Source organism: Thalassophryne amazonica, chromosome 5 (assembly GCF_902500255.1).
Source record: "Thalassophryne amazonica chromosome 5, fThaAma1.1, whole genome shotgun sequence".
NCBI classification, from domain to species: Eukaryota; Metazoa; Chordata; class Actinopteri; order Batrachoidiformes; family Batrachoididae; genus Thalassophryne; species Thalassophryne amazonica.
In genome coordinates this window covers 26,427,231-26,451,838 of record NC_047107.1, presented here as the reverse complement: position 1 = coordinate 26,451,838, position 24,608 = coordinate 26,427,231, and the positions used below count along the sequence as shown (strand labels likewise).

Here is a 24,608-nt window from a genome sequence, read left to right as displayed (position 1 = left end):
GTGGATTTCCTCTGGGCACTTTGGTTTCCTTCCACAATAAAAAAAAAAAAGGGAAAAAAAGGGACGTGATGGGTCCAGGAGAAAGAGAGTGAAATTAATAAATCAAGTTCTCAAACTGAAAGACCACATTCTTGTATGAATATATGGAATACAACCTTCACATGACTTTGCACTCTATTTCTGTAGACTGTGTGGGGCAGCCAGAAAGACAGAAAGGCATTTTAAAATATTTAATTACATTTTGTGAAGTACATTTTCGTGTGCTTAGCTCTGAATAGATGTTTTTGTCTGTTCAGTAGCCACAAGTAGTAATTTACTCTTGGGTTCTTTGTGTCTCATAGAGTAACATTTAATCGCCTGTTAGCTGCTGCTCTCTAATGCGGTGTTTGTGTTATAAATAAATACTGTGCTGATTAAATTCATTTATTTTTGAAACATAGTACAACCCCAAGTCCAATGAAGTTGGGACTTTGTGTAAAATGTAAATAAAAACAGAATACAATGATTTGCAAATCCTCTTCAACCTATATTCATTTGAATACACCACAAAGACAAGTTATTTAAAGTTCAAACTGATAAACTTTATTTTTTTGTGCAAATATTTGCTCATTTTGAAATGGATGCCTGCAACATGTTTCAAAAAAGCTGGGACAGTGGTATATTTACCACTGTGTTACATCACCTTTCCTTCGAACAACACTTAATAAGCATTTGGTAACTGAGGGTGAATTGGTGAAGCTTTGTAGGTGGAATTCTTTCCCATTCTTGCTTGTTGTACGACTTCAGTTGTTCAACAGTCCGGGGTCTCCGTTGTTGTATTTTACACTTCATAATGCGCCACACATTTTCAATGGGCGACAGGTCTGGACTGCAGGCAGGCCAGTCTGGTACCCGCACTCTTTTACTACAAAGCCACACTATTGTAACACATGCAGAATGTGGCTTGGCATTGTCTTGCTGAAATAAGCAGGGACGTCCCTGAAAAAGATGTTGCTTGGATGGCAGCATGTGTTGCTCCAAAACCTGGATATGGGTGATTCTTAGACTACGGGCACTTTTATGTCCCTTGATCATATTTTATGAAAAAAGGGGAAATTTCACACTTTTATAGTTATCTTTACAATGAAAGTGTTTGAAGAAATTTGTCCCAGTAGTCTATGATGACTTTTTCACCTTTTTTCAGCATCATTATATGCAAATATTGCAGTTTTGTGCTTGTCCCACACCCAGACTTATGATCTTCAATGATAAAAATGAATAGTAAACAAATGTTTTTTCTAATGTTTTAAAATATCTCTGAATAAAATATCAGTAAAATAATCAAAACATAACTGGGGTATTCAATGTCATACAACTGTTGTGATTTTTTTAAACAAAATGTAGTTGTCCCACACTATTGCCGTAATTTCCACCACAACAATAATGTCCCTTTAAAAAGTTTGTATGAAAGATTGTGTGGGTAGTTTCTATAGAGATAAACAGTAACATCAGAGCACATGTATATAGCGCCAGATCACAACAAACAGTTGCCCCATGGCACTTTATATTGTAAGGCAATGGTGTGGTGGAAATTACATTTACAAGGCCAATAGTGCCCGTAGTTAAAGAATCACCCATATACCTTTCAGCATTGATGGTGCCATCACAGATGTGTAAGTTGCCCATGCCATGGGCACTAACACACCCCAATACCATTACAGATGCTGGCTTTTGAACTTTGCACTGGTAACAGTCTGGATGGTCTTTTTCCTCTTTGTCCGGAGGACACAGCATGCATGATTTCCAAAAACAATTTGAGTTGTGGAGTCATCAGACCACAGCACACTTTTCCACTTTGCATCTGTCCATTTCAATTGAGCTCTGGCCCAGAGAAGATGGCGGCATTTCTGGATGTTGTTGATGTAGATTGATGGTAGAGTTTTAACTTGCACTTGTAGATGTAGCGACAACTGTGTTAACTGACAATGGTTTTCTGAAGTGTTTCTGAGCCCATGTGGTAAGATCCTTTACACAATGATATCAGTTTTTAATGCAGTGCCACCTGAGGGATCGAAGGTCATGGGCATTCAGTGTTGGTTTTCAACCTTGCTGCTTACATGTAGAAAGTTCTCCAGATTCTCTGAATCTTCTGATTATATTATGGACTGTAGATGATGGAAACCCTAAATTCATTGCAACTGAACATTGAGAAACATTGTTCTTAAACTGTTGGACTATTTTTTTCAGTTGTTCACAAAGTGGAGATCCTCACCTCATCTTTACTTGTGAATGGCTGGGACTTTTGGGGATGCTCCTTTTATACCCTCACGTGTTTCCAATTAACCTGTTCACTTATGGATTGTTCCAAACAGGTGTTCTTTGAGCATTCATCAACTTTCCCAGTCTTTTGTTGCCACGTTCCAACTTTTTTTGAAACGTGTTGCAGGCATCCATTTCAAAATGAGCAAACATTTGCAAAAAACAAAGTTTATCAGTTTGAACATTCAGTATCTCTCTTTGTGGTGTATTCAGTTGAATACAGGTTGAAGAGAATTTGCAATTCATTGTATTCTGTTTTTATTTACATTTTACACAACGTCCCAACTTCACTGGAACTGGGGTTGTACTTTCCATTCATTCTTTTTGTGACACAAGTGCAACACAATGCTGCCCCATTTGAATTGAAAAATATGCTGCCATAAAAATACAAGGTTGTCAAAAAAACCCATGGGGAAATATTCTCCACTGGTTTTGATAGACTTATTTATTTATTTATTTTGTTGTTGATTGAGCACCGCTTGTTCTTTCCCAACCAAGAATTTGTCCTGGTTTTGGGGTAATGCCCTGGTTTGTTTATTTGTTTGTGAAAAGCCCACAGTTTTTAGTATATCGTTATGAAATTTTATACTGAAGATTCATATCCTGATAGGCAAGAAATGATTCAACATTCAAGGTCAAAGTCAGGAAAAATTGGAAAAATCCCTACCTTTTAAGATTGAAAGAATTTTCAGAAATTCCAAACTGTCAAAACGATCAAATTTCTTTCATATTTGATAGCGTTATGTAAGAAGGTATCCTTTATCGGCTAACAAAGTTTGATCTGGATCTGATCCAGATTACAGATTTTGTGGCCATTTAAATTTAACATTGAGAACCCTGTTTAATGTATATTTGACATTATTTCTTAATCAAACATGCCCAAATCTCTCTCATATTTGAAAGTGAGGTGCGGACTGGCACTCAATATCCCCTGGCAAAGTTTGATCCAGATCTGACCCAGATTGTGGATTTTGTGGACATTTGAATTTAGTATTGAAAGCCCATTTGGTGTACATTTTGCATTATATCTCAAACAAAAGTGCCTAAATCACTCTCATTTGTAACAATCAGGTGCAAACCGGCACTCTCAGTGAATAGACTTAAGTTTGATCCACATCTGATCCGTATTGCTAATTTAGCAGATATTTGATATTAACATTGAAAAGCCCTTTTGATCTATATGTAGTATTATATTTTAGCTTATGAAAAGCCACTTCTAACAGTACTTTGATGTTGAAAATTTTTCACCAAGGTTCAAATTTGTGGAACTGGAAACTAGTGTGGGCGGAGGTTTGCTGTGCTCTAGTTAAAAATTCAGTGTTTAATTCAAAGAGAGTCTTCTTGCTTTGTGAAGCTTTAAAAAGTTTACAGTGAGTCTTTGGCCACATGGTTTCTTGTTAAGATGAGTCTTAATAGTCTTGCAGTGTGGTTGGGGTGCCGATTGTTCCCACATGAATCACTTGTGTTAGAGTTCATCTTTAACTCCCAGTTTCTGGCCTTATGTCCTTACCATCTTCTTTGTCTGCTGTCACAGAAACAACAAGCACAGTTTTTTGAGAACATCATGCACACCCTACGGCCTCAGCCTGAGTACTATGCAGTGGGATATTACGGCCTTGGATTCCCTTCTTTCCTCAGGGTAAGAGAATGATTGCCTGTTTAAATAAATACGCATCACCCTCTCATGTGCAATGAGTTGGCTTTCTGAATCAGTCCTCAGGGCAGTGTGTAATAAAGCCGATAAATGTTATTGGATTTTTAATGACATGAAAGAATGTCACAATGAATGCAATCCTGTCAGAACACTTCTCATATTCTGGGTCACTTTAGCAATGCAACAATAAAAATATGCCAATACTGGATAAGGCATATGATATTTGTGGGGGGGGTATAGGACTCACTCTTTTCATCCATCTGTCTGTCTGTCTTTCCATGAGCCTCGTAAGTGCAAATCCTCCTAAACCGTTTGGTCTTAAACCAGACTTCAGGGTAATTCTTCCATAACAGAATTGCAATCAGCAAATTTTTAATGGTAAGCTAAAATATGGCCAGATTTTACTGCCACTTTCATTCTGTTACTGTAGAATTGCCCTTCACACAGTGGTAGAACACCATATGAAGATGCACATGAACAGAAAATAATTCTGGTTTAGCATCTTCAGCCAGACATAATTGGATTTTTGTGTTTTATTTATGTCATACTGTGTGAGATTGACTTAAGTGCTCCCCCTAAACTGCTTTGTGGATTTCAGTGAAACTTCACACAATGTTAGTACACCATGTGAAGCTGTGGGAATAACAAGTGGGAATAACCGTGCCTTTGTTTTGTTTTTTTGTTTTTTTTTTTAAATACGTCACATTTGTTGGTTACATGTACAAACATTCATCAGTTTGTTATTCAGGTATTTTATCACAAATGTTCTATGACCACTTACTGATGCAAGCAGCTACTATGGCAGAGCAAGGGGATTGTTTTGCAAGCTTGATCACAGATCTGTCAGGAGTTTTTATAGTCTGCATTTTTTGGAGAATCAACTGCACTGGAATATAAGTTGTACCTTTTTTCAGCTCTTTAATTTGAGATTTTTGTGTATTGTTGTAGTGTAGGTAGCTACACTACATGCGTGGTAGCATGGTGGCTTGGTGGTTAGCACTGTTGCCTTATAGCAAGAATGTTGTGGGATCGCTTCCCACGTGGTTCGCATGTTCTCCCCGTGTTCGCGTATGTTCCCTCCGGGTGCTCTGGCTTTCTCCCACTTCCAAAGACATGCTGGTTAGATGAATTGGTGACTCTCAAATGACCGTAGGTGTGCGCATGAGTGAGAATGAGTTTATCTGTCTATATGGCCCTATGATAGACTGGCATCTTATTCAGGGTGTATCCCACCTCACACACTATGACTCCTGAGATAGGAGTCCGTTGCTTATCAACCAATCCTGTTATGGATTTAATCCCCAAACACCTGGGTTAGACTCCAATGCAGGGAGGTTGAATGGATAAAGAAAACCAGCTTTATTGTACAGCGATGGTACAAGAACAAATGTTGTGTGAATCATGAATACTGCTTTGGAGGTTTGCAGAGTGGAGACCCTGCCCGCGTTGCAGTGGAAACCGGTGATCGCAGCCCAAGTGGATCCGGTGTGCAGGTGGAGTTCCAAGGTGTGGAGTTGTGTGTGGTCCATGGTCCAGGTGGCCCCCAGTGGAGCGGAGAGCGGTGTCACTACAGAGGAGGAGAAACTGTATGAGGGTGGCAATTTACAATTGCTCAGACCCAAATAGCACAGGTGTCAAAAACCAGCAGATAGCTAAACAGAGAGTCCAGATATAACTGCGACGGATACCAGTTTGTGTCATCTTGACTGCAGTTCTAACAGTGGTTATGGCTACATCAAAGGACAGTTGTCATGCTTGTTTGCTGTATGCCCTAGTTTGAGGTTGTGCGAACACATCATGACAGTGTGCCCTTACTGAGTTAGTAGAGTTTGTATGTTGATACAGGCAGCATGAATGACCAATCATATGCCACTAAACCATGTGGGACTACATCTATACAACACCATCATATCCTCCTCCAGCACCTCCAACAACACAGCCATCCAGCTACTGTGAATTCTACAAAAGCCTCAGGATGTCATAAGCTACTGGGAAACAGGTTCATGAAACCAGCCAGTTTTGTTGATTAAGCAAAAGTGGTTAAAATTTGTGAATATGCAAATGGAGTGTACATCTATATATTAAAAGCCAAGTGGCGTCTGTGTGCATATGTCTGTGTGTCTTCGATCAACTGGGGAGAGCTGACATTTGCCGTTTGGTATGCTTATGTATTTTGGGTCAAGGATGAACATGAAAGTTGATGAGACTGTTTTATGGAGAAATTTGGGATACTATGTAAAAATAAAAACAGTGAACAATGGACGTTGATGTCACCATTAATCAGTCCCTGGTAACCAGACAAGCTCTGAACAAAGGAAATATCTATGGAGTTAAAATTGTCTCATTAATATTTGTAAATTGTCTCATTAATATTTGCAAATGCACACAGGGTGATCTACAAATAATCATTGATTTGCAAATGTGTTCAGATATCCACAAATGCAAATTTCATATTTGTAGCTTGTAAATTGGTCTTTGCAAATAATGTTGTATTTGCAAATATAAAACTTAATTTGTAAAAAAAAAAAAAAAAAATTTACATTTGTAAAACTGGAAATTGTATTTGTGAATTGAGTTTCAGCATTTGTGGATCACCAATTACATGCATTCATCCCTTTCCTCTGCGACGTCATTTTGAGACATTCTTTTCGCAAACACAGATCCACAAATGCCGACTGATTTACAAATACACACTCATGCACACTGGATACCCACTAGATGGCAGTGTGGTTCCATTCATTGATGTGGCAAGGTGAAACGATATGCTCCTGGATGACTCTTTAATCGCTACTGAGTTTTTAAAATGCTTATCGCAGAGCGTTCGTTTTTTATGACATCATGCAAGTTTTATAAGTCCGCGGACGCTGATCTGTGTAGATACAAATCAGTTTCCTCGGATCCGCGGAGTTTCGAGAATAAATGCCACTCAAAGCCTGGCTGTTGCGACAGTTGTCGTAAAGCGGGACTGTTTGGTTGCTGCGGTGACACTGTGTGGTTCCTGTGTGATGTGTGATGTTCCTGTGGTGATGCTTAGCTAAATGTAGCATGTGTACATCGCAAACTTTTAGAACTTTCAAGTTTTTAAAAGAATAATTTTGCAGCATGTCTGTATCACGGAGCATGCACAGGCACAATGCTGTTTAATACGCTTATTTGAACCACTGTGTTAAAGAGTACAACACTAACACCCCCGCCCCCCTCCCCATGATGAAATCCGCGGACACATCATAATTTTAAAAAATAATTGACCTTGCAGACAATATCACCACATAGATACCCATCCATCAGACGCCTCCATTACGGTAATGTGAAATGATTTATTCTGAAATGTCGGTATTCTCTCATCCGGGAGCATGAATGGAACCACACTGCCATCTAGTGGATATCCAGTGTGCATGAGTGTGTATTTGTAAATCAGTCGGCATTTGTTTGTGGATCTGTGTTTTCGAAAAGAATGTCTCAAAATGACGTCGCAGAGGAAAGCGATGAATGCGTGTAAATTGGTGATCCACAAATGCTGAAACTCAATTCACAAATACAATTTCCAGTTTTACAAATGTAATTTTTTTTTTTTTTTTACAAATTAAGTTTTATATTTGCAAATACAACATTATTTGCAAAGACCAATTTACAAGTTACAAATATGACATTTGCATTTGTGGATATCTGAACACATTTGCAAATCAATTATTTGTAGATCACCCTGTGTGCATTTACAAATATTAATGAGACAATTTTAACTCCATAAATATCTCAACTTTGCCAGTTGTGAAACATGACATCAACTAAATGTGCCAAATAATAAATACAATTATACAAAAAACTCTCATTTTAATTTCCTGCACTTTTTTTTTTTTTTTTACAATTTTATCTATCATTTTCAACAGTACATTATTCACAAAACATTCCAGCAGTATACTATATTTTGTGGTGTTCATTTTTATACACCAAACCCCAACAAATGACAAAAAGAGAAGGAGAAACATAAAAATATATATGTAAAGAACCAAATAAATAAATAAAAATAATAAATTCTAATAAAATAGAATACACAGATCCATTCACTTCACAGCTAACTGTAATAGTATATTAGTGATTTGGTTTCAAGTCATAGTAAGATGATCATTCTAGATGTTTCCATATATGTCAGAAAAGGCTACCGTGCCTTAAGAATTGTTTCAATTGAACTTGCCAGGGTATATCTCATCTTTTCTAAATGCAAAAATCTCATGAGCTCTGCAAGCCACTGCTCATGTGTGGGAGGGGCTTCCTGTTTCCACCTCAAAAGTATCAGGCGTCTTGCAATCAGTGTAGCAAATGCTATTGAATTTGAATTATATTTTGGATGTAAGACATCTGGAGGTATGACTCCAGAAATTGCAGTCAGAGCAGAAGGGGAAAATGCAACATTATATATTTCTGAAAATGTATTAAATATAGATGCCCAATAGTTATGCAGTTTAGAGCATGCCCAGAAGGTGTGAATGAGTGAACCTGTTTCTGCCTTACATCTATTACACAAGGGATCAGTTCCTGGATAAAATTTAGCCAGCTTTTCTTTAGAAATATGTAACCTGTGCAGGACCTTGAACTGAAGGAGCCCATGTTTGGCACATATAGATGAGGAATGAACCCTGCAAAGAATGGCTTGCCAGAGCTCATCTGTTATGTCTGACATAAGGTCTTTTTCCCAATGTGACTTAATGATGGAAAGGGATGGAGATTGCAGACTTAATAGTATAGTATAAATGTCTTTAATTGCCCCTCTTTTATGAATGTTTATACATATAATTTTATCCAATGTTGTTTCTTTAGGTATTTCAGGAAATGAAGGGTATCTATTCTTCACAAAATGACGAAGTTGCAAATAGCGGAAAAAATGTGTATGCGGGATATCAAACTGTTCCATCAACTGTGTAAACGAAGCAAACGTTCTATCTATAAAGAGGTCTTCAACCTTACTTAATCCATTTCTTTTCCAAACTATAAAAGCAGAATCAGTTATAAAAGGTGGGAACATATAATTTGAACAAATAGGTGTTTTGATTGACATAGAGTGTACCCCAAATCTCCTACACTGCACTCAGATTCTAAGGGAGTCATACAACGGGGATTACAAGGGGATTACTTCTATAAATACACAATTCTAATGGAAGAGCAGAGGTCAACAAAGCTGGTAGACATGTTTTGCTACAGTTAGCAGACTCAATCTGAAGCCAAGCTGGGGTCTCTGTAGAAGAGTTGCTGATCCAGTGTAGCATGTTTTATATATTTGCCGCCAATAATAGGTTTGAAAATTTGGCAAGGCTAATCCACCCTGCAATCTAGGTCTCTGCAAAAAATGTCGACGTATTCAGGGAGATTTACCATTCCAAATAAATGTAGAAACAGATTTTCCTAGTGTTACAAAGTACTTTTTTGGAATATAGTATGGGATACACTGAAATAAATAAAGGAATTTTGGTAATATATTCATCTTTATAGAATTGACATGGCCAATTAGTGACAATGGTAAATTATTCCATCGCTCAAGATCTGACTTAGTCTTTTCAAGAAGAGGGACAAAGTTCTTTTTATACAGATCTTTATATTTGCGACTGACCTTAACACCCAAATAGGTCACATAATCCAATTTAACCTTAATTGGAACATTTGTAAAAGAGATCTTCCTGGCTTTAGAGTTCCCACAAAGTAATTCACTCTCATGTAAATTCAGTTTGTAACCTGAAATAGTGCCGAAATGTTTGGAAATGGTAAGAGCATGGGGAAGAGAGCATAAAGGATCTGACATACATAGTAGGAGATCGTCAGCATATAGAAATATTTTGTGCTCATGTTGAGCTCTGTAAATATGCTCAACTCTATCATCTGCTTGTAACTTAATTGCTAACAGTTCGATTGCTAATGCAAAAAGAAGAGGAGATGGAGGACACCCTTGTCTTGTACCACAGTAGAGTGGGAAGTTACAAGAGTAGAAAGTTTGTTTGAACACGTGCCATAGGTGAGGAGTACAGAACCTGAACCCAGGAAATGAATTTAGGGCCAAAACCAAATCTATTTAGAAGATTTTAAAAAAATTCCCACTCTACCCGGTCAAAAGCCTTTTCAGCATCGAGTGCTAGGGCGTTTTCAGGAGATGATGACTCGGTGTGCAATATATTGAAAATTCTATGTAGGTTGGAAAAAACATGTCTTCCCTTTATAAATCCTGTTTGATCAGAAGAAATGATATAAGGTAAACATCGTTCTAGCCTGAGAGCAAGAATTTTGACAATATTTTTAAATCTACATTCAATATCGAAATGGGAAACATTGTGAGTTAAATGATTCAGTAAACATGTCTTGTAATAACGGTGATAAACTGTCTTTAAAAGCCTTGAAAAATTCAATTGGATAGCCATCTGGCCCCAGAGACTTTCCATTCTGCATTAAACTAATCGCCAGTTTAATTTATTCAACAATAATTTGTTCCTCCAATTGGACCCTAAATGGTAAATCCAAAGGTGGAACTGCCATCCCTTCAAAAAAGTCTGAAAAATTCAGGTGTATTTAGAGATTCAGATTCAGAAAGATTGGAGTAGACTACTTTAAAACTTATGGGGAGTGAAAAGTTTTTAGTTGATGAGCCATCTAGTACTGGGACCATGATAGTATTCATGTCCCCTCCAAGTATTAATTGGTGAGTATCAATATGAGGAAGAGAGTGCATGAAGTCATTGAAGAATTTTGGTTCATCCCAGTTTGGGGCATATACATTTGCCAGAATAAGGTGGGTATTATACAGTGATCATGTGACAACTACATAACGGCCATTTGAGTCAGAAATCATATCTGATACTATGAATGGAGTATTCTTATTAATCAAAATTGCTGCACCTCGTGCATTACCACTAAACGTAGAATGAAAAACTTGCCCAACCCAGCTCATTTTAAGTCTTGGATGATCTATATCCCTAAGGTGCATTTCTTGCAAGAAAGCTATGTGTACTTTAAGATGGAGAAGATGAGAGAGTACCTTATTTTGTTTCACTGGGTGGTTCAACCGCTTCACATTCCAGCTGGTAAAGTTAACATGGCAGCCATTTCTTACAGAAGATGAGTAGTTGTCAGTAGAAGACGTCATCTAAGTCCATGATAGGAAAGAATTGTCCAAATTACATCGATCAGTCTTGTCATCAGTGTACACCAGAGGGTCATAGTTAGCCACAATCTGTGCAAGTAGTAAACAGTAAAAAAGAACAAATGAAAGACACATGCATCATCCCACCCATCCCCTTACTTCTAGTGTTGTCCCCAACTGACAAACACAAAGTCCCCAAAGCCTCACTGCTTTCAGAAAGAACCGTGCACCATCATTAACCACAGTCCCATAGAAAAAGGAATAACTGTCTGAACTATAAATCACCCAAAGCATGTTCTAAAAAAAAAAAAAAAAACAACAGAAAAGAAAAAAATGAGTTTGTTTAACCTTTCATAAAAGCTAGGCCATTCATCAAACTTTACAATATACCTGGCCACACCTTTAACAGAATCAACGCATCCTCTTCCGGCGTCAGCATGTATTACAGGAGATACTCAGCAAAGTTTCCCATTCAAACTCAAAATGCAACATGCAAAAATGCAGTAAAAAAAAACAAAAACAAAAAACAAAGGATTAATAATAATGATGAATGGAGGCTAAATCAGAAGACCCCAATTCAAAAATTATCAATGTTAATGTAAAAGTCTTAGGGGTATTGGAGAATATGAAGAAATAATCAGTACCACCTCGTATCCTCATAGCTTGTCCTGTTGTGGTCACTCGGGAGATGGACCATGCTTGGACTCGATGAAGGCTTTCGCTACCTCGGGAGAGTCAAACACCTTTGTTTCACCGTTGATGGAGATCCGAAACCGGGCTGGGTAAAGAAGACCATAGCAAACACCGTCTTTCTTCTGTAGACGCCGCTTTACCCCATTAAAGCCAGCCCGCCATCTGGACAGGTCGATGCTGTAGTCAGGGAAGATGAAAATCTGCTCTCCTCGGAACTCCAATCTCCCTTTCTGCCTGGCTAGTTGCTGTATTCGCTCCTTGTCCTGGTAGTAATGGACACGCACAATGAAAGCCCGCGGTCGTCCCCCTCCGTGGGCGCCACCACTGCTGATGCTCAATGAGCTCTGTCCAGGACCGGAACCCGCTCCAGACCGCCGATAGCCGCTTTGCTAGCAGTCTCCGAGTTACTAGCTTGCGCTCCTTTAGAAGATGGTTTAGATGGCATTTTGCTCCGAGACAAGTCAGAAATCTTCGAAATAATGTCGACTCTCTAGCTGCGACTTAAAAAAAAAGTTTGAATTGGACAGCTTTGAGTGATTTATATAATATTTTCTAAAAAATACTCGCACCCGTGGCTTGCACGTCTACTCCATAAGGCACCCTAGCGGTCCAATTTCCTGCACTTTCAGTTAAAATCATAATAGAAACTTTGCATTATTTATTGCCACCCTTGAAAAATATCAGCTGCTTTCTTTAGAAATAATACCCAATCTAGAATGCGTGGACCCTATGGGCAACGCACTAGTTGACAGAATATTCATTTCAGAATATTTTGACTTGCTGTGAGTTGAAATTTATCAGAAATACATCAGCATTATCACGGCCGCAAGATCAATATATGTTGTGCTGCAAGTGCTGGTCACTATATGTTGTGCAACATAAGTAGGAATTTGTGCAGCAGAATTCTTGTGTGTGTGTGTATGTGTATATATATATATATATATATATATATATATATATATTTTTTTTTTTTTTTAAGCACTGTGTTTCATTGCAGAACAAGGTTTTCATCTATCGAGGCAAAGAGTATGAATGGCTTGAAGGCTTCAGTTTAAGACTGCTCTCTCAGTTCCCCAATGCAGTTCGGATGACCAGCACATCGCCCCCTGGGGACAACATCTGTAACTCTCCTGGACAGCGTATTCTTTAAGAATTATGCTCATGAAAAGAAATTTCTTATGGAAAATTTTAAATTAAAAAAAAAAGTTTTTTTATTTCCTGATTGTTTATGTGGCTTCTACCTTTTTATCCTTAACTTATCATCACAGATATCCAGTGTTTTACTGTCAAACCAGTTCTCAGTGTGCCACAACAGTTTAAGGACAAAGGAGTTCCAGAGCAGATACTAAAGTGCTCAACAGAACATTGACTGATGTGTTTTTAATTGGTATCCTGGGATTCTAGTTATTTCACTCAATCACCGTTCTTCTCTCTTCTCCAGCTACTACAGAACCAATGAAGTGGACCAGTTTCATTACTCCAAGGCCTTCTGGAAGGGTGAAAAGGAGCCAGACAATGAATTTGCTGTGAGCAATTTTACAATTGTCTTCAAAAAAACAAGACGTATATGTATATTCAAGTATCTTTAAATTCCAGAAAAGCATATAAGCAATCCCGTGTTTACATGTAATCACATCAAAGACTAATGAAGACCTTAAAATGCCCTAGCTGAATATTTTTTTTCATGTTCATGCTGCCTACAGACCATGTGGATTGAGAGAACAACCTTTATTACTGCCTATCGCTTCCCAGGAATTCTGAAATGGTTTGAAGTCAAATCTGTCTCTGTGGTAAGAAGCAACTTTGACGGTCAATTAATTTTACTCCTTTCATCTTTCCTGAGAACCTTTCATCTGCTTGATAGTTTGACCTTCCTCGTCATTTCTTATATAATTCTTGTCCAAATGATCAGGAGGAGATCAGTCCTTTGGGGAATGCCATAGAAATCATGGAGGCGGCCAATGAAAAGCTTAGTAACCTCGTGCAACAGCAAGCCTGTGATCCCTCTCTGTCCATCAATCCTCTGTCCATGATGCTCAGCGGCATTGTTGACCCTGCTGTCATGGGAGGCTTCTCCAACTATGAGAAGGTTGAACTTTTTATTATCAAAGTGCTTGAGAAAGATACTTTGTTTAGCCAGGCTGCAGGTTGTGGGCATGAAGATTATGTGCATACATACACCTTGGCTATAAACCTTCCCTTTTCCCCAACTACACATACAGCAGGTATGTGAACAATAACAACTGATTATACAGTAGTCTTCAGAATAATAGTAGTGCTATGTGACTAAAAAGATTAATCCAGGTTTTAAGTATATTTCTTATTGGTACATGGGAAATAAGGTACCAGTAGATTCAGTAGATTCTCACAAATCCAACAAGACCAAGCATTCACAATATGCACACTCTTAAGGGTATGAAATTGGGCTAGTAGTAAAAAAAGTAGAAAAGGGGGTGTTCACAATAATAGTAGTGTGGCATTCACTCAGTGAGTTCGTCAGTTTTGTGGAACAAACAGGTGTGAATAGGATGGGTATTGATAAGATTTTATCGATATTGATGCCATTATCGATTCTGCTTATCGAGCCGATTCCTTATCAATACCTCGTGAATTTTGTACTAAAAGTAGGCTTTACAGGTTTTCTCTGTATTTCATTAAGTCTTAAAGTAAATAAATATGAAATTGGTCACTGTACCCTTGATCTCTGGACATAAATAAAAATAAACAAAACGGTGTTTCACTTTGAAGTTATTAATTCCGTCTGGACTCTATCGTTCTAACTTGACTCGGCAGAGAGCCGCGCAGCGTTTGGAGCTGTGTGAACAGAACGGAGGACGATTCTCGTTTCTTTCTTGCAACAAGACAGGAGTCCCAGTTAGTAACTTTAATCCGCACAAACGTGACTCACGATTGACATATTCAGTGATGAAAGTGGTGAAAAACAAAAAAAGCTGAAACCCAAAATGACCCCCCAACACCACCCGCACGAAAATGTTTGAATTCTAGAAGCTCTGAAATGCAATCTGGGACTATTCCAGACAATAAACTGGAGTGAGTGCAGCATCCATTTAGGTGAGAAAAAAAAACAACTTTCCTTATTCAAATTCATTCCAGCAGTTTTCTAGTTTGGCAGATAGTTATGGAGGAACTCACTGAAGAAATTAACACATTAAAAATATGGTTTGACCAAAACAAACTGTCATTAAACTTAAATAAGACAGGGATGAAATGGAGGTGTAAAAGTCACTAGGTGTTCACAGGAAACACTTATTTCTGTATGTACAACCCCTGGCAAAAATTATGGAATCACAGGCCTCAGAGGATGTTCATTCAGTTGTTTGATTTTGTAGAAAAAAAGCAGATCACAGACATGACACAAAACTAAAGTCATTTCAAATGGCAACTTTCTGGCTTTAAGAAACTATAAGAAATCAGGAAAAACAGTTGTGGCAGTCAGTAACTGTTACTTTTTCAGACCAAGCAGAGGGAAAAAAAATATGGAATCACTCAATTCTGAGGAAAAAATTATGGAATCATGAAAAACAAAAGAACGCTCCAACACATCACTAGTATTTTTTGTGCATTTATTGATGATGTAATGACAGCCATCTCCCCAGTGCCTTTACCTGACATGCAGCCCCATATCATCAATGACTGTGGAAATTTACATGTTCTCTTCAGGCAGTCATCTTTATAAATCTCATTGGAACGGCACCAAACAAAAGTTCCAGCATCATCACCTTGCCCAATGTAGATTCGAGATTCATCACTGAATATGACTTTCATCCAGTCATCCACAGTCCACGATTGCTTTTCCTTAGCCCATTGTAACTTTGTTTTTTTCTGTTTAGGTGTTAATGATGGCTTTCGTTTAGCTTTTCTGTATGTAAATACAATTTCCTTTAAGCGGTTTCTTACAGTTCGGTCACAGACGTTGACTCCAGTTTCCTCCCATTCGTTCCTCATTTGTTTTGTTGTGCATTTTAGATTTTTGAGACATATTGCTTTAAGTTTTCTGTCCTGACGCTTTGATGTCTTCCTTGGTCTACCAGTATGTTTGCCTTTAACAACCTTCCCATGTTGTTTGTATTTGGTCCAGAGTTTAGACACAGCTGACTGTGAACAACCAACATCTTTTGCAACATTTCATGATGATTTACCCTCTTTTAAGAGTTTGATAATCCTCTCCTTTGTTTCAATTGATATCTCTCATGTTGGAGCCATGATTCATGTCAGTCCACTTGGTGCAACAGCTCTCCAAGATGTGATCACTCCTTTTTAGATGCAGACTAACGAGCAGATCTGATTTGATGCAGGGTGTTAGTTTTGGGGATAAACATTTACAGGGTGATTCCATAATTTATTCCTCAGAATTGAGTGAGTCCATATTTTTTCCCCTCTGCTTGGTCTAAAAAAGTAACCGTTACTGACTGCCACAATTTTTTTTCCTGATTTCTTATACTGTTTCTTAAAGCCAGAAAGTTGCCATTTGAAATGACTTTAGTTTTGTGTCATGTCTGTGACCTGCTTTTTTTCTACAAAATTAAACAACTGAATGAACATCCTCCGAGGCCGGTGATTCCATAATTATTGCCAGGGGTTGTATGTATGTATTGATTTATGCATGTTCATAGTTAGTTGCTTTTATATTTTCTGTTGTGTTTCTGTTCAGGTTCTTTTTGTCTCTTTCTCTAAAATTGTATATAATAATCATTAGATTATTAATATATAAACAAAAATAAATTTAAGAAATATTACATTTTGAAAACAAATGCACCCGAACATGATGACAGCTGCAACTGCGTAATGCTAACTTTTAACATTGAAAATGCCATAGACATGCTAACACGTTAGCATCGCTCCTGTTTTTAAGTTATAAAATACATCTATCAACTGTTTCAGAAGACCATAACAGGTCGGTTTAACATAGAAAAGGTAAATACTCACAGACGTATGTTCTTTAGGGTTTTAGCAGGGGAAAATTAAGCGAAAGAAAGAAAGAATAAACGAAGCAACAGATCGACGCATTGCTTCAATCTGCGAACCACTGCTTCGATTGGTTCAAGGTTCAGAGCAAAGCCGCGCTGCAGAAAAGTTGATCACGGACCCGCTGCAGGATCTGTAATCAATGTAGAGAAATTGTCATTTTCCTAACAAACACCCCACCAAAACAACGGCCACTCTGAAGGACTGATGACAGAATTGTTAAACACAAAGCTTATTGATGTTGGTGGATTGAATCATTTCTTAACGATACCCGAAAGGAACCGGTTCTCGATACCCATCCCTAGGTGTGAATCAGGTGTCCCCTATGTAAGGATGAAGCCAGCACCTGTTGAACATGCTTTTCAGAACAGCGTAGTTTGATTAAAAAGTTGATTGGAGAGGGGAAAACTTATACGCAGGTGCAAAAAACTATAGGCTGTTTATCTACAACGATCTCCAATGCTTTAAAATGGACAAAAAAAAAACAGAGACACATGGAAGCAAACGGAAAACAACCATCAAAATGGATAGAAGAATAACCAGAATGGCAAAGGCTCACCCATTGATCAGCTCCAGGATGATCAAAGATAGTCTGGAGTTACCTGTAAGTGCTGTGACAGAAGACGCCTGTGTGAAGCTAATTTATTTACAAGAATTCCCCGCAAAGTCCCTCTGTTAAATAAAAGACGTGCAGAAGAGGTTACAATTTGCCAAAGAACACATCAACTGGCGTAAAGAGAAATGGAAGAATATTTTGTCAACTGATGAGAGTAAAATTGTTGTTTTTGGGTCCAAGGGCCGCAGACAGTTTGTGAGACGACCCCCAAACTCTGAATTCAAGCCACAGTTCACAGTGAAGACAGTGAAGCATGGTGGTGCAAGCATCATGATATGGGCATGTTTCTCCTACTATGGTGTTGGGCCTATATATCGCATACCATGTATCATGGATCAGTTTGGATATGTCAAAATACTTGAAGAGGTCATGTTGCCTTATGCTGAAGAGGACATGCCCTTGAAATGGGTGTTTCAACAAGACAATGACCCCAAGCACACTAGTAAACAAGCAAAATCTTGGTTCAAAACCAACAAAATTAATGCCTCGCAGATGTGAAGAAATCATGAAAAACTGTGGTTATACAACTAAATACTAATTTAGTGATTCACAGAATTGCTAAAAAAGGAGTTTGAACATAATAGTTTTGAGTTTGCAGCGTCAACAGCAGATGCTACTATTACTGTGAACACCCCCTTTTCTACTTTTTTTATAATAGCCCAGTTTCACAGCCTTAAGAGTGTGCATATCATGAATGCTTGGTCTTGTTGGATTTGTGAGAATCTACTGAATCTACTGGTACCTTGTTTCCCATGTAACAGTAAGAAATATGCTCAAAACCTGGATTAATCTCTTTTGTCACATAGCACTACTATTATTCTGAACACTACTGTATATGATCTGACTTTTCTGTTCATGTTTTGCATGTTTGAAAATTATTTGTTGTACTTTATTTGATCTCCCATTGTTAAAATGAACTAAGTAGTGGGTCTGAGCAAATTTTTCCTTCCCGCTGTTGCCTGTGTGCTTGCTGATGCGGGTTGGTAAGGTTAGGCCTTACTCTTGTGAAGTAACGTGAGGCATCTTATATTGTGATGTGGCACTACATAAATGAATTGAATTAAATTGAACTGATGAACACTTGTACAATCTGTTAAGGGTATACAAAAATTTAAGAGGTTTGGGATACAACAGATATTGCATCTTTGAGGAAAGAGGCCCAAATTAACACCCAAGACTTAAACTAACTTTGGTGCAACAGAAGGAGAAAGGTACAATAGAGCCTCAGGATCCCAGCCAAGGAACTTATGGAGTTGGAGGCATCAGATAGAAATGTGACACCCACCTTCAAGAGAACACTCCATCACCATTACCTGAAAGGCCGGTGACCAAGGACAAAACTATTACTCTCAAATTTACATTATAGAGCCAGGCAAAAAATTTACAACTGGTCACAAGGGCAAAGCCCAAATCATTTTCTCATATGTCAGGCAGGCTCTTAAATAAAGTCAAAGGCATCCAGTACCTTTTAAATGAAATTCAATTACTGTAATCTTCCAAGCTGTTTAAAGAGGAATTTATTTTGGTGGACTGTTTGAAATCCAGAGACCAACTGTGAAATAGTGAACAATGAAAATAAATCTTATATATGTTTAAATAACTGTGCGAAAATAAAGTTGACATTATAACTGCTTTGACACATATATCATCTGATGAAATAGAATACAGTGGGCAAAATAAATATTGTACATGTCACCATTTTTCTTAGTAAACATATTTGTAAAGGTGCTACTGACATGTAATTTTCCCCAGATGTCAGTAACAACCCAAGTAATCCACACATACAAATAAACCAAAACAAATAGGTTATGTGAAATAAAATGCATTGGCACATAGAAACAGTATTGAACACACTGAAATTTATTTAATACTTTGTACAAAAGCCTTGTTGGTAATTACAGCTGCAAGACGCCTCCTGTGTGGAGAAACTAGTTGCATGCATTGCTCAGGTGTGATTTTGACCCGTTCTTCCACACAGTCTTCAAACCTTGAATGTTCCGTGGACTGCTTCTATGAACTCTGATCTTTAGTTCTTTCCAAAGATTTTCTATTGGATTCAAGTCATGTGATTGGCTGAGCCATTCTAGCAGCTTTATTTTCATTCTCTGAAACAAATTGAGAGTTTCCTTGGCTGGTATTTTAGGATCGTTGTCTTGCTGAAATGTCGACCATCATTTCATCTTCATCATCCTGGTAGATTTTTAGTAAGAATGCCTTTGTACATATTTCCATTCATCTGCTCTTCATTTATAGTAAAACTCCCATATAATGGATTCAGGTGGACCAGTGAAATATGTCTGTTATAATTGAAATTCTTTATATGTATAAAACGGACAATCCATTTTAAGTATAAAATGGAAAAAATCCATTTTTTTCTAAGTCCGCTTTTGAGTGGTACCTTAAAATCCTAAAGCCTGATTTATGCTTCTCCAGCTCCATATTTCCGTGGCCTCTGTCGATGTGCGTGTGACATTTGTGAAGTTCTCCATCACGCCTTTTTACAATGTGTTGCTGGAACAGCTGCTTTTTCTGTATGAATTTGTCCTTTAATGAACTCCACTTCTTTATGCAGTCGTCAACCTCCAAACTAACGTTATGGTATCTGCAACTTTCCTCCATAAATTGCAGGTCATTTGAGCTTCTTTTTCTGATTCCATGTTGTAAAGTTGGTCATATTTGCTGACTTTTCTGCAAAACGTATTTGATCCATGATCGAAATGTAATCGGCATGCAGACTGCCGCAATGGAGTCTTGTGTGGTGAGGGTGCATACAAGCCATGGCAGTTGTGTGCATTACTAATTTGTTTTCTTTAAAAGAATTGTACCTACTAATACCAGGTTTTTCTGAGGCTCTCCACAAGTGGTCCTTGGCTCTTGGACAACTCTTTTGATAATTCTTTTCAGTCCTCTGTCAAAAATCTTTGCTTTATCGCATCATGAAATGTTTCTTCTGTGATACCTTGATAATGAGACACCTTTTGATATCAGTTCAGACTGAACTAGCTGATATAAATTTGCACTGAGGAGCAGGACTGCTTGCTAATTACTGATAGATTTGAGCTGGTGTCTTGGCTTTCCATGCCTTTTTGCACCTCCCTTTCTTCAGGTGTTCAGTACATTTCCCACAGCTCCATTGTTTGTAGAAACTAAGAAGGAAAGGAAAAAAAAATGGTTGAGCAAACGGATGGCTTCCTAGTCTGAATTTGAATGACTCCTGAGAATCAGACTGTTTTATCTCAGCAGGCAGATTGTTCCACAGAACAGGTGCATGGAACAAGAAATCTCTGTGGCCTGCTTACTTCTTTTTAACCTTTGGAACACACAGATGTGATGCTTCCTGAGAACGCAGAATACGGGCCGGTACATAAGGATTAATCAGGTCAGCCAGATAGTGAGACACCAGCTCATGAAAGATTTTGTATGTTAATAACAAAACCTTAAACTCTGACCTCGCATGGACATGAAGACAGTGAAGGGAGGCCAAAATTGTTGTGATGTAGTCAAACCTTCTGCTCCTACTCAAAACTCTAGCAGTGATATTTTGAACCAGTTGGAGACCTCTGATGCTGGACTGGGGTAAGGCAGAGAACAGTTACAGTAGTCCAGTCGAGAAGAGGCATGGATCATTCTCTGTGTCAGCCATAGATAAAATAGGCTGAATCCTTGCAATATTAAATGACAGTGTGGGATTAAAGGTCACCCCAAGGTTTTTCACTTTATTACTGTAACATACAACACGAGTTCAAGGTTAACATTAGCTCATCAGACTGATGCCTATGTCTCGAAGGACCAACGACCATAATCTCTGTCTTCTCAGAATTTAAAATTAAGTTGCTATACATCCATGATACAATGAATGTTTTCAAGGTCGCTTCAAAGGCATAACCTTTCTTGTTGAGATGCAAAATGGTACCTCAGAAGACTTGACTTTAATCTTTAGAATTTGTTTTTTTTTTTTGTATTTGTTCATTCGTTATTTCTGGTTTCAGTGTGGAAGGTTCCCGGTTCAAACCCCACACCTGCCACATTTCTCCATGTAATGTGGAGTTGTGTCAGGAAGGGCATCTGATGTAAAACTTGTGCCAATTCAACATGCAGGTCCACCTTGGATCTGCTGTGGCGACCCCGAGTGAAAACAAGGGAGAAGCCGAAGGGTCTTACTGTTCATTCATTATTTCATTCATTTTTACTGCTTTTAAATGCAAAACCTAGAGCAAGTAGCTCAGTGGGATTGGAGTTTGGCTACTGGGTTTGATTCCTGGCCACACTCCTTGTTTGTGTCCTTGGACAAGACACCTCATCTGCATCGTCTTTGTCCACTCAACTTTAAATGTTATGCCTGCATTTGCTGGGGAATTTGCCTGTAATGGACATTACATAGATGCTCACCTGCTTCATGCTGTGGTGTCCAGAGATAAGCATGGGCAAAAATGGGCCTGATGGTCTTCATAGTACTGACTTCTTTCTTCTTAGATGCAGGAATGCACTGCTTCTTCAAGTAGGCCCTTAAATGTAGCCAGTGGTTCCAATATATTTGGACTATGTCCAATTATACCACATGTGTCAGGACGGGCGGCTGCCAGCCCCCTGAAGCGGCTGGACCTGCAATGCAGACTCCCACATCAGGTTTACGTGTAAAAGCAAACGTTGTCTTTATTTCAGGCTGAGGTATGGTACACAGGTGATCAGTCAGCGGAGTGGATGTACAAGCAGGGTGAGGCAAAAACGCAATCATATTCAGGCAGGGTTCAGAAGCACGAGCAAACATGGACATCAGGGATGAGGCGAAAAGCGTAGTCAAAAAAACAGAGCAGATTTCAAAACACACGGCTAGGTAAAACAGGACTGGATACGAGAGTTAGGATGTGTACTAATGACGACAAACTGGCAGTGAGCTGTGAGACTAATGGTTTAAATAAGGAACAAACAAATTAGGGTGATGTAAAGCAGGTGCGTGGAAGTCTCTGGAAGGGGGCGTGACCGGGAGAGCCAAAGGTTGTGCAGAGTACAAGATAGTGAAGGAAGGAAAGCACAGAGTGAAGTGAAGTAACAGACAAAGACACGTGAGCTGGAGCAAGAGGGGAGTGATGAAAACACAAAGCAGACATAAACAAGGTTGGGAAACAAAGACAGGGGGCAGGTGCAGGGTGTGGAAGTGAACATAAGTAACTGGGCGTGAGACAAGGAACAAGACATGATGGAGGTGTGGCGAGTGGAAACAAAAATGACAAAAAACAGAACAGAGCAAATTGGAAATCATGGTCAGAATATAATGCAACAACAGGAACCAAAATCAAACATGAGCATGAGAACAAAAGCAAGTAGAACTGAACAGGGAATCAATACAAAAGCAAAATTAAACAGGAACAAACTAATAAACAAAAATCAAAACCAGATATAAAAGTACACAGCCAACATATACAGAACAAAGCTAAATGATAAAACACATGAAAACACAACCGGCTGAACAGAACTAGAACAGAACTGGACAATGGCTAAAGTATGAAAAGTAACAAAGTGATAAGAAAAATATAGCCGAATAACTCATGATGAAAATAAAAAACTGTTACATCAAAGCTGGGGCTGGAGGTGAGCCAAAAGGGGATCCAAAATAAGGACTAAGACCTAGACCCAGGCCGGGCATGACAACATGATGTTACCAGTTAGTTGATTCAGGAGATTTTAATACTAAACTAAATATATTCTTTAAAGAGGGAGGCAACTTGGTGTATGTTAACTGTTGATTCATTGAAAATTTGATATGGTGAATAAAATGGCTATAACGCTGTTATTATAACTATTATTTTAAAATAACTTTATATGGAAATAAAGTCATCACTAACCAAATTAGCATATATTGTTCATTAAAGCTAGAGTTGGTAGTCCTGGAGAGCTAGCAAGAGAGCTAGGAAGATTTGAAAATGGCACCTCCTCTAGGTTCCATCCCCTCCCCCTACCCCATCAGTGCTCCATCCAAAGCCTCGCCCCCACAAACTTGAATGCACATCTGACTGTGGGACTGAAAGGCGCAGGAGCGCAGGAGCCGAAAAGAGGCCTGAAAAGAAAAAAAAAAAAAAGCTGGTGTGCCATGGTGGCTGCTCTATCACTGTATTACGTTATTAAACCATATATATTGATTTATAACACAAAACTGTCAAAAGGGGCAATAAATATAAGTGTAAAGATGATGGAATATATCATCAGAGCAGTAAATTAATCATTCCTTTCAAACACTGCGCAGATCGCTGCTGCGTTCATGTACTAATGGAAATTACACTGACTTTGATTGAAATTTTTTATGTGGGTGGGGGGTCAGCTTCACTGGCTCAGGCATTTTATATAGGCAAGAATTAATCTTTTGTGTGGATACAATGAATTATTTTACCAACGATAAAATGAAAACCACGCTCCTGCCACAAGCAACTGCTGAGTTTGAAACAACAAAAAAGTCCTGTAATTTCTGACGGTCCTTGAATACAGCAGCAGCAGTGATCTGCGCGGCATTCTAAAGGACTGCTCTGATGTCGATCCAATGAAAGCGGCACTCTGAGCAGGATGCTTCTTCGTTGAAATGAGATGTGTGCACGCGCGGAGGAGGGAGGGATGGGGGGGCCTTGAGCCTGGTGACGCGAGCAGGAACAACTAGACATGAAGGCATTGCAGGGTTTATACTGGTTGGAGTTTTATCAGTCCTACAGCTGCTACAGACGTCTGATTTTTTTTCGTTCCTTTTTCTGAATACATAATGTATTGACTACTGTTAGGATAGACGGACCATTTCACCCAATATAACAAAAAGTGTTTCTGAACAGAGTTACCTACCCTAGCTTTAAAAATGGAATATGTGCAGTAGGTGAAATTTAGGTTTGTATTTTTTTTTTATTTTTTTTTTTGTAAGATGTATCTAAACTTATTTCTGCAAACGTGTGTGTATATCTATGTGTATGTATATTTGTATGTTAGTAGCCAAGCTTCTTTCCTGTGACTTCTATAGGCATTCTTCACAGACACCTACATCCAAGAGCACCCAGAGGACCAAGGACAGATTGAGGTTCTCAAACACCTCATTGCTCTGCAGGTAAATAGTTTTGATACCATTGTCATCAACAAAAAAGAATGTTTTTTTCCCTTCATATTAATGTGTTTGCCTTCCCCTCTAGATACCCCTGTTGGCAGAAGGCATTCGAGTCCATGGGGAGAAGACAACAGAGCAGCTGAAGCCCCTTTCACAACGCTTGGTC

At 38.5% G+C, this 24,608-nt stretch overlaps 1 protein-coding gene across 1 annotated transcript in view; it reads left to right on the top strand.

Annotated features, from left to right (window-relative positions):
• Nucleotides 1-24,608, top strand: part of LOC117509927 (dedicator of cytokinesis protein 5-like) — a 63,053-nt gene that overhangs the window by 25,092 nt on the left and 13,353 nt on the right. The window contains 8 exon segments of the mRNA XM_034169542.1: nucleotides 3,833-3,937; nucleotides 12,763-12,904; nucleotides 13,034-13,115; nucleotides 13,207-13,291; nucleotides 13,469-13,555; nucleotides 13,678-13,854; nucleotides 24,362-24,445; nucleotides 24,528-24,608. Of these exon segments, the coding sequence (XP_034025433.1) occupies nucleotides 3,833-3,937; nucleotides 12,763-12,904; nucleotides 13,034-13,115; nucleotides 13,207-13,291; nucleotides 13,469-13,555; nucleotides 13,678-13,854; nucleotides 24,362-24,445; nucleotides 24,528-24,608 (843 nt within the window).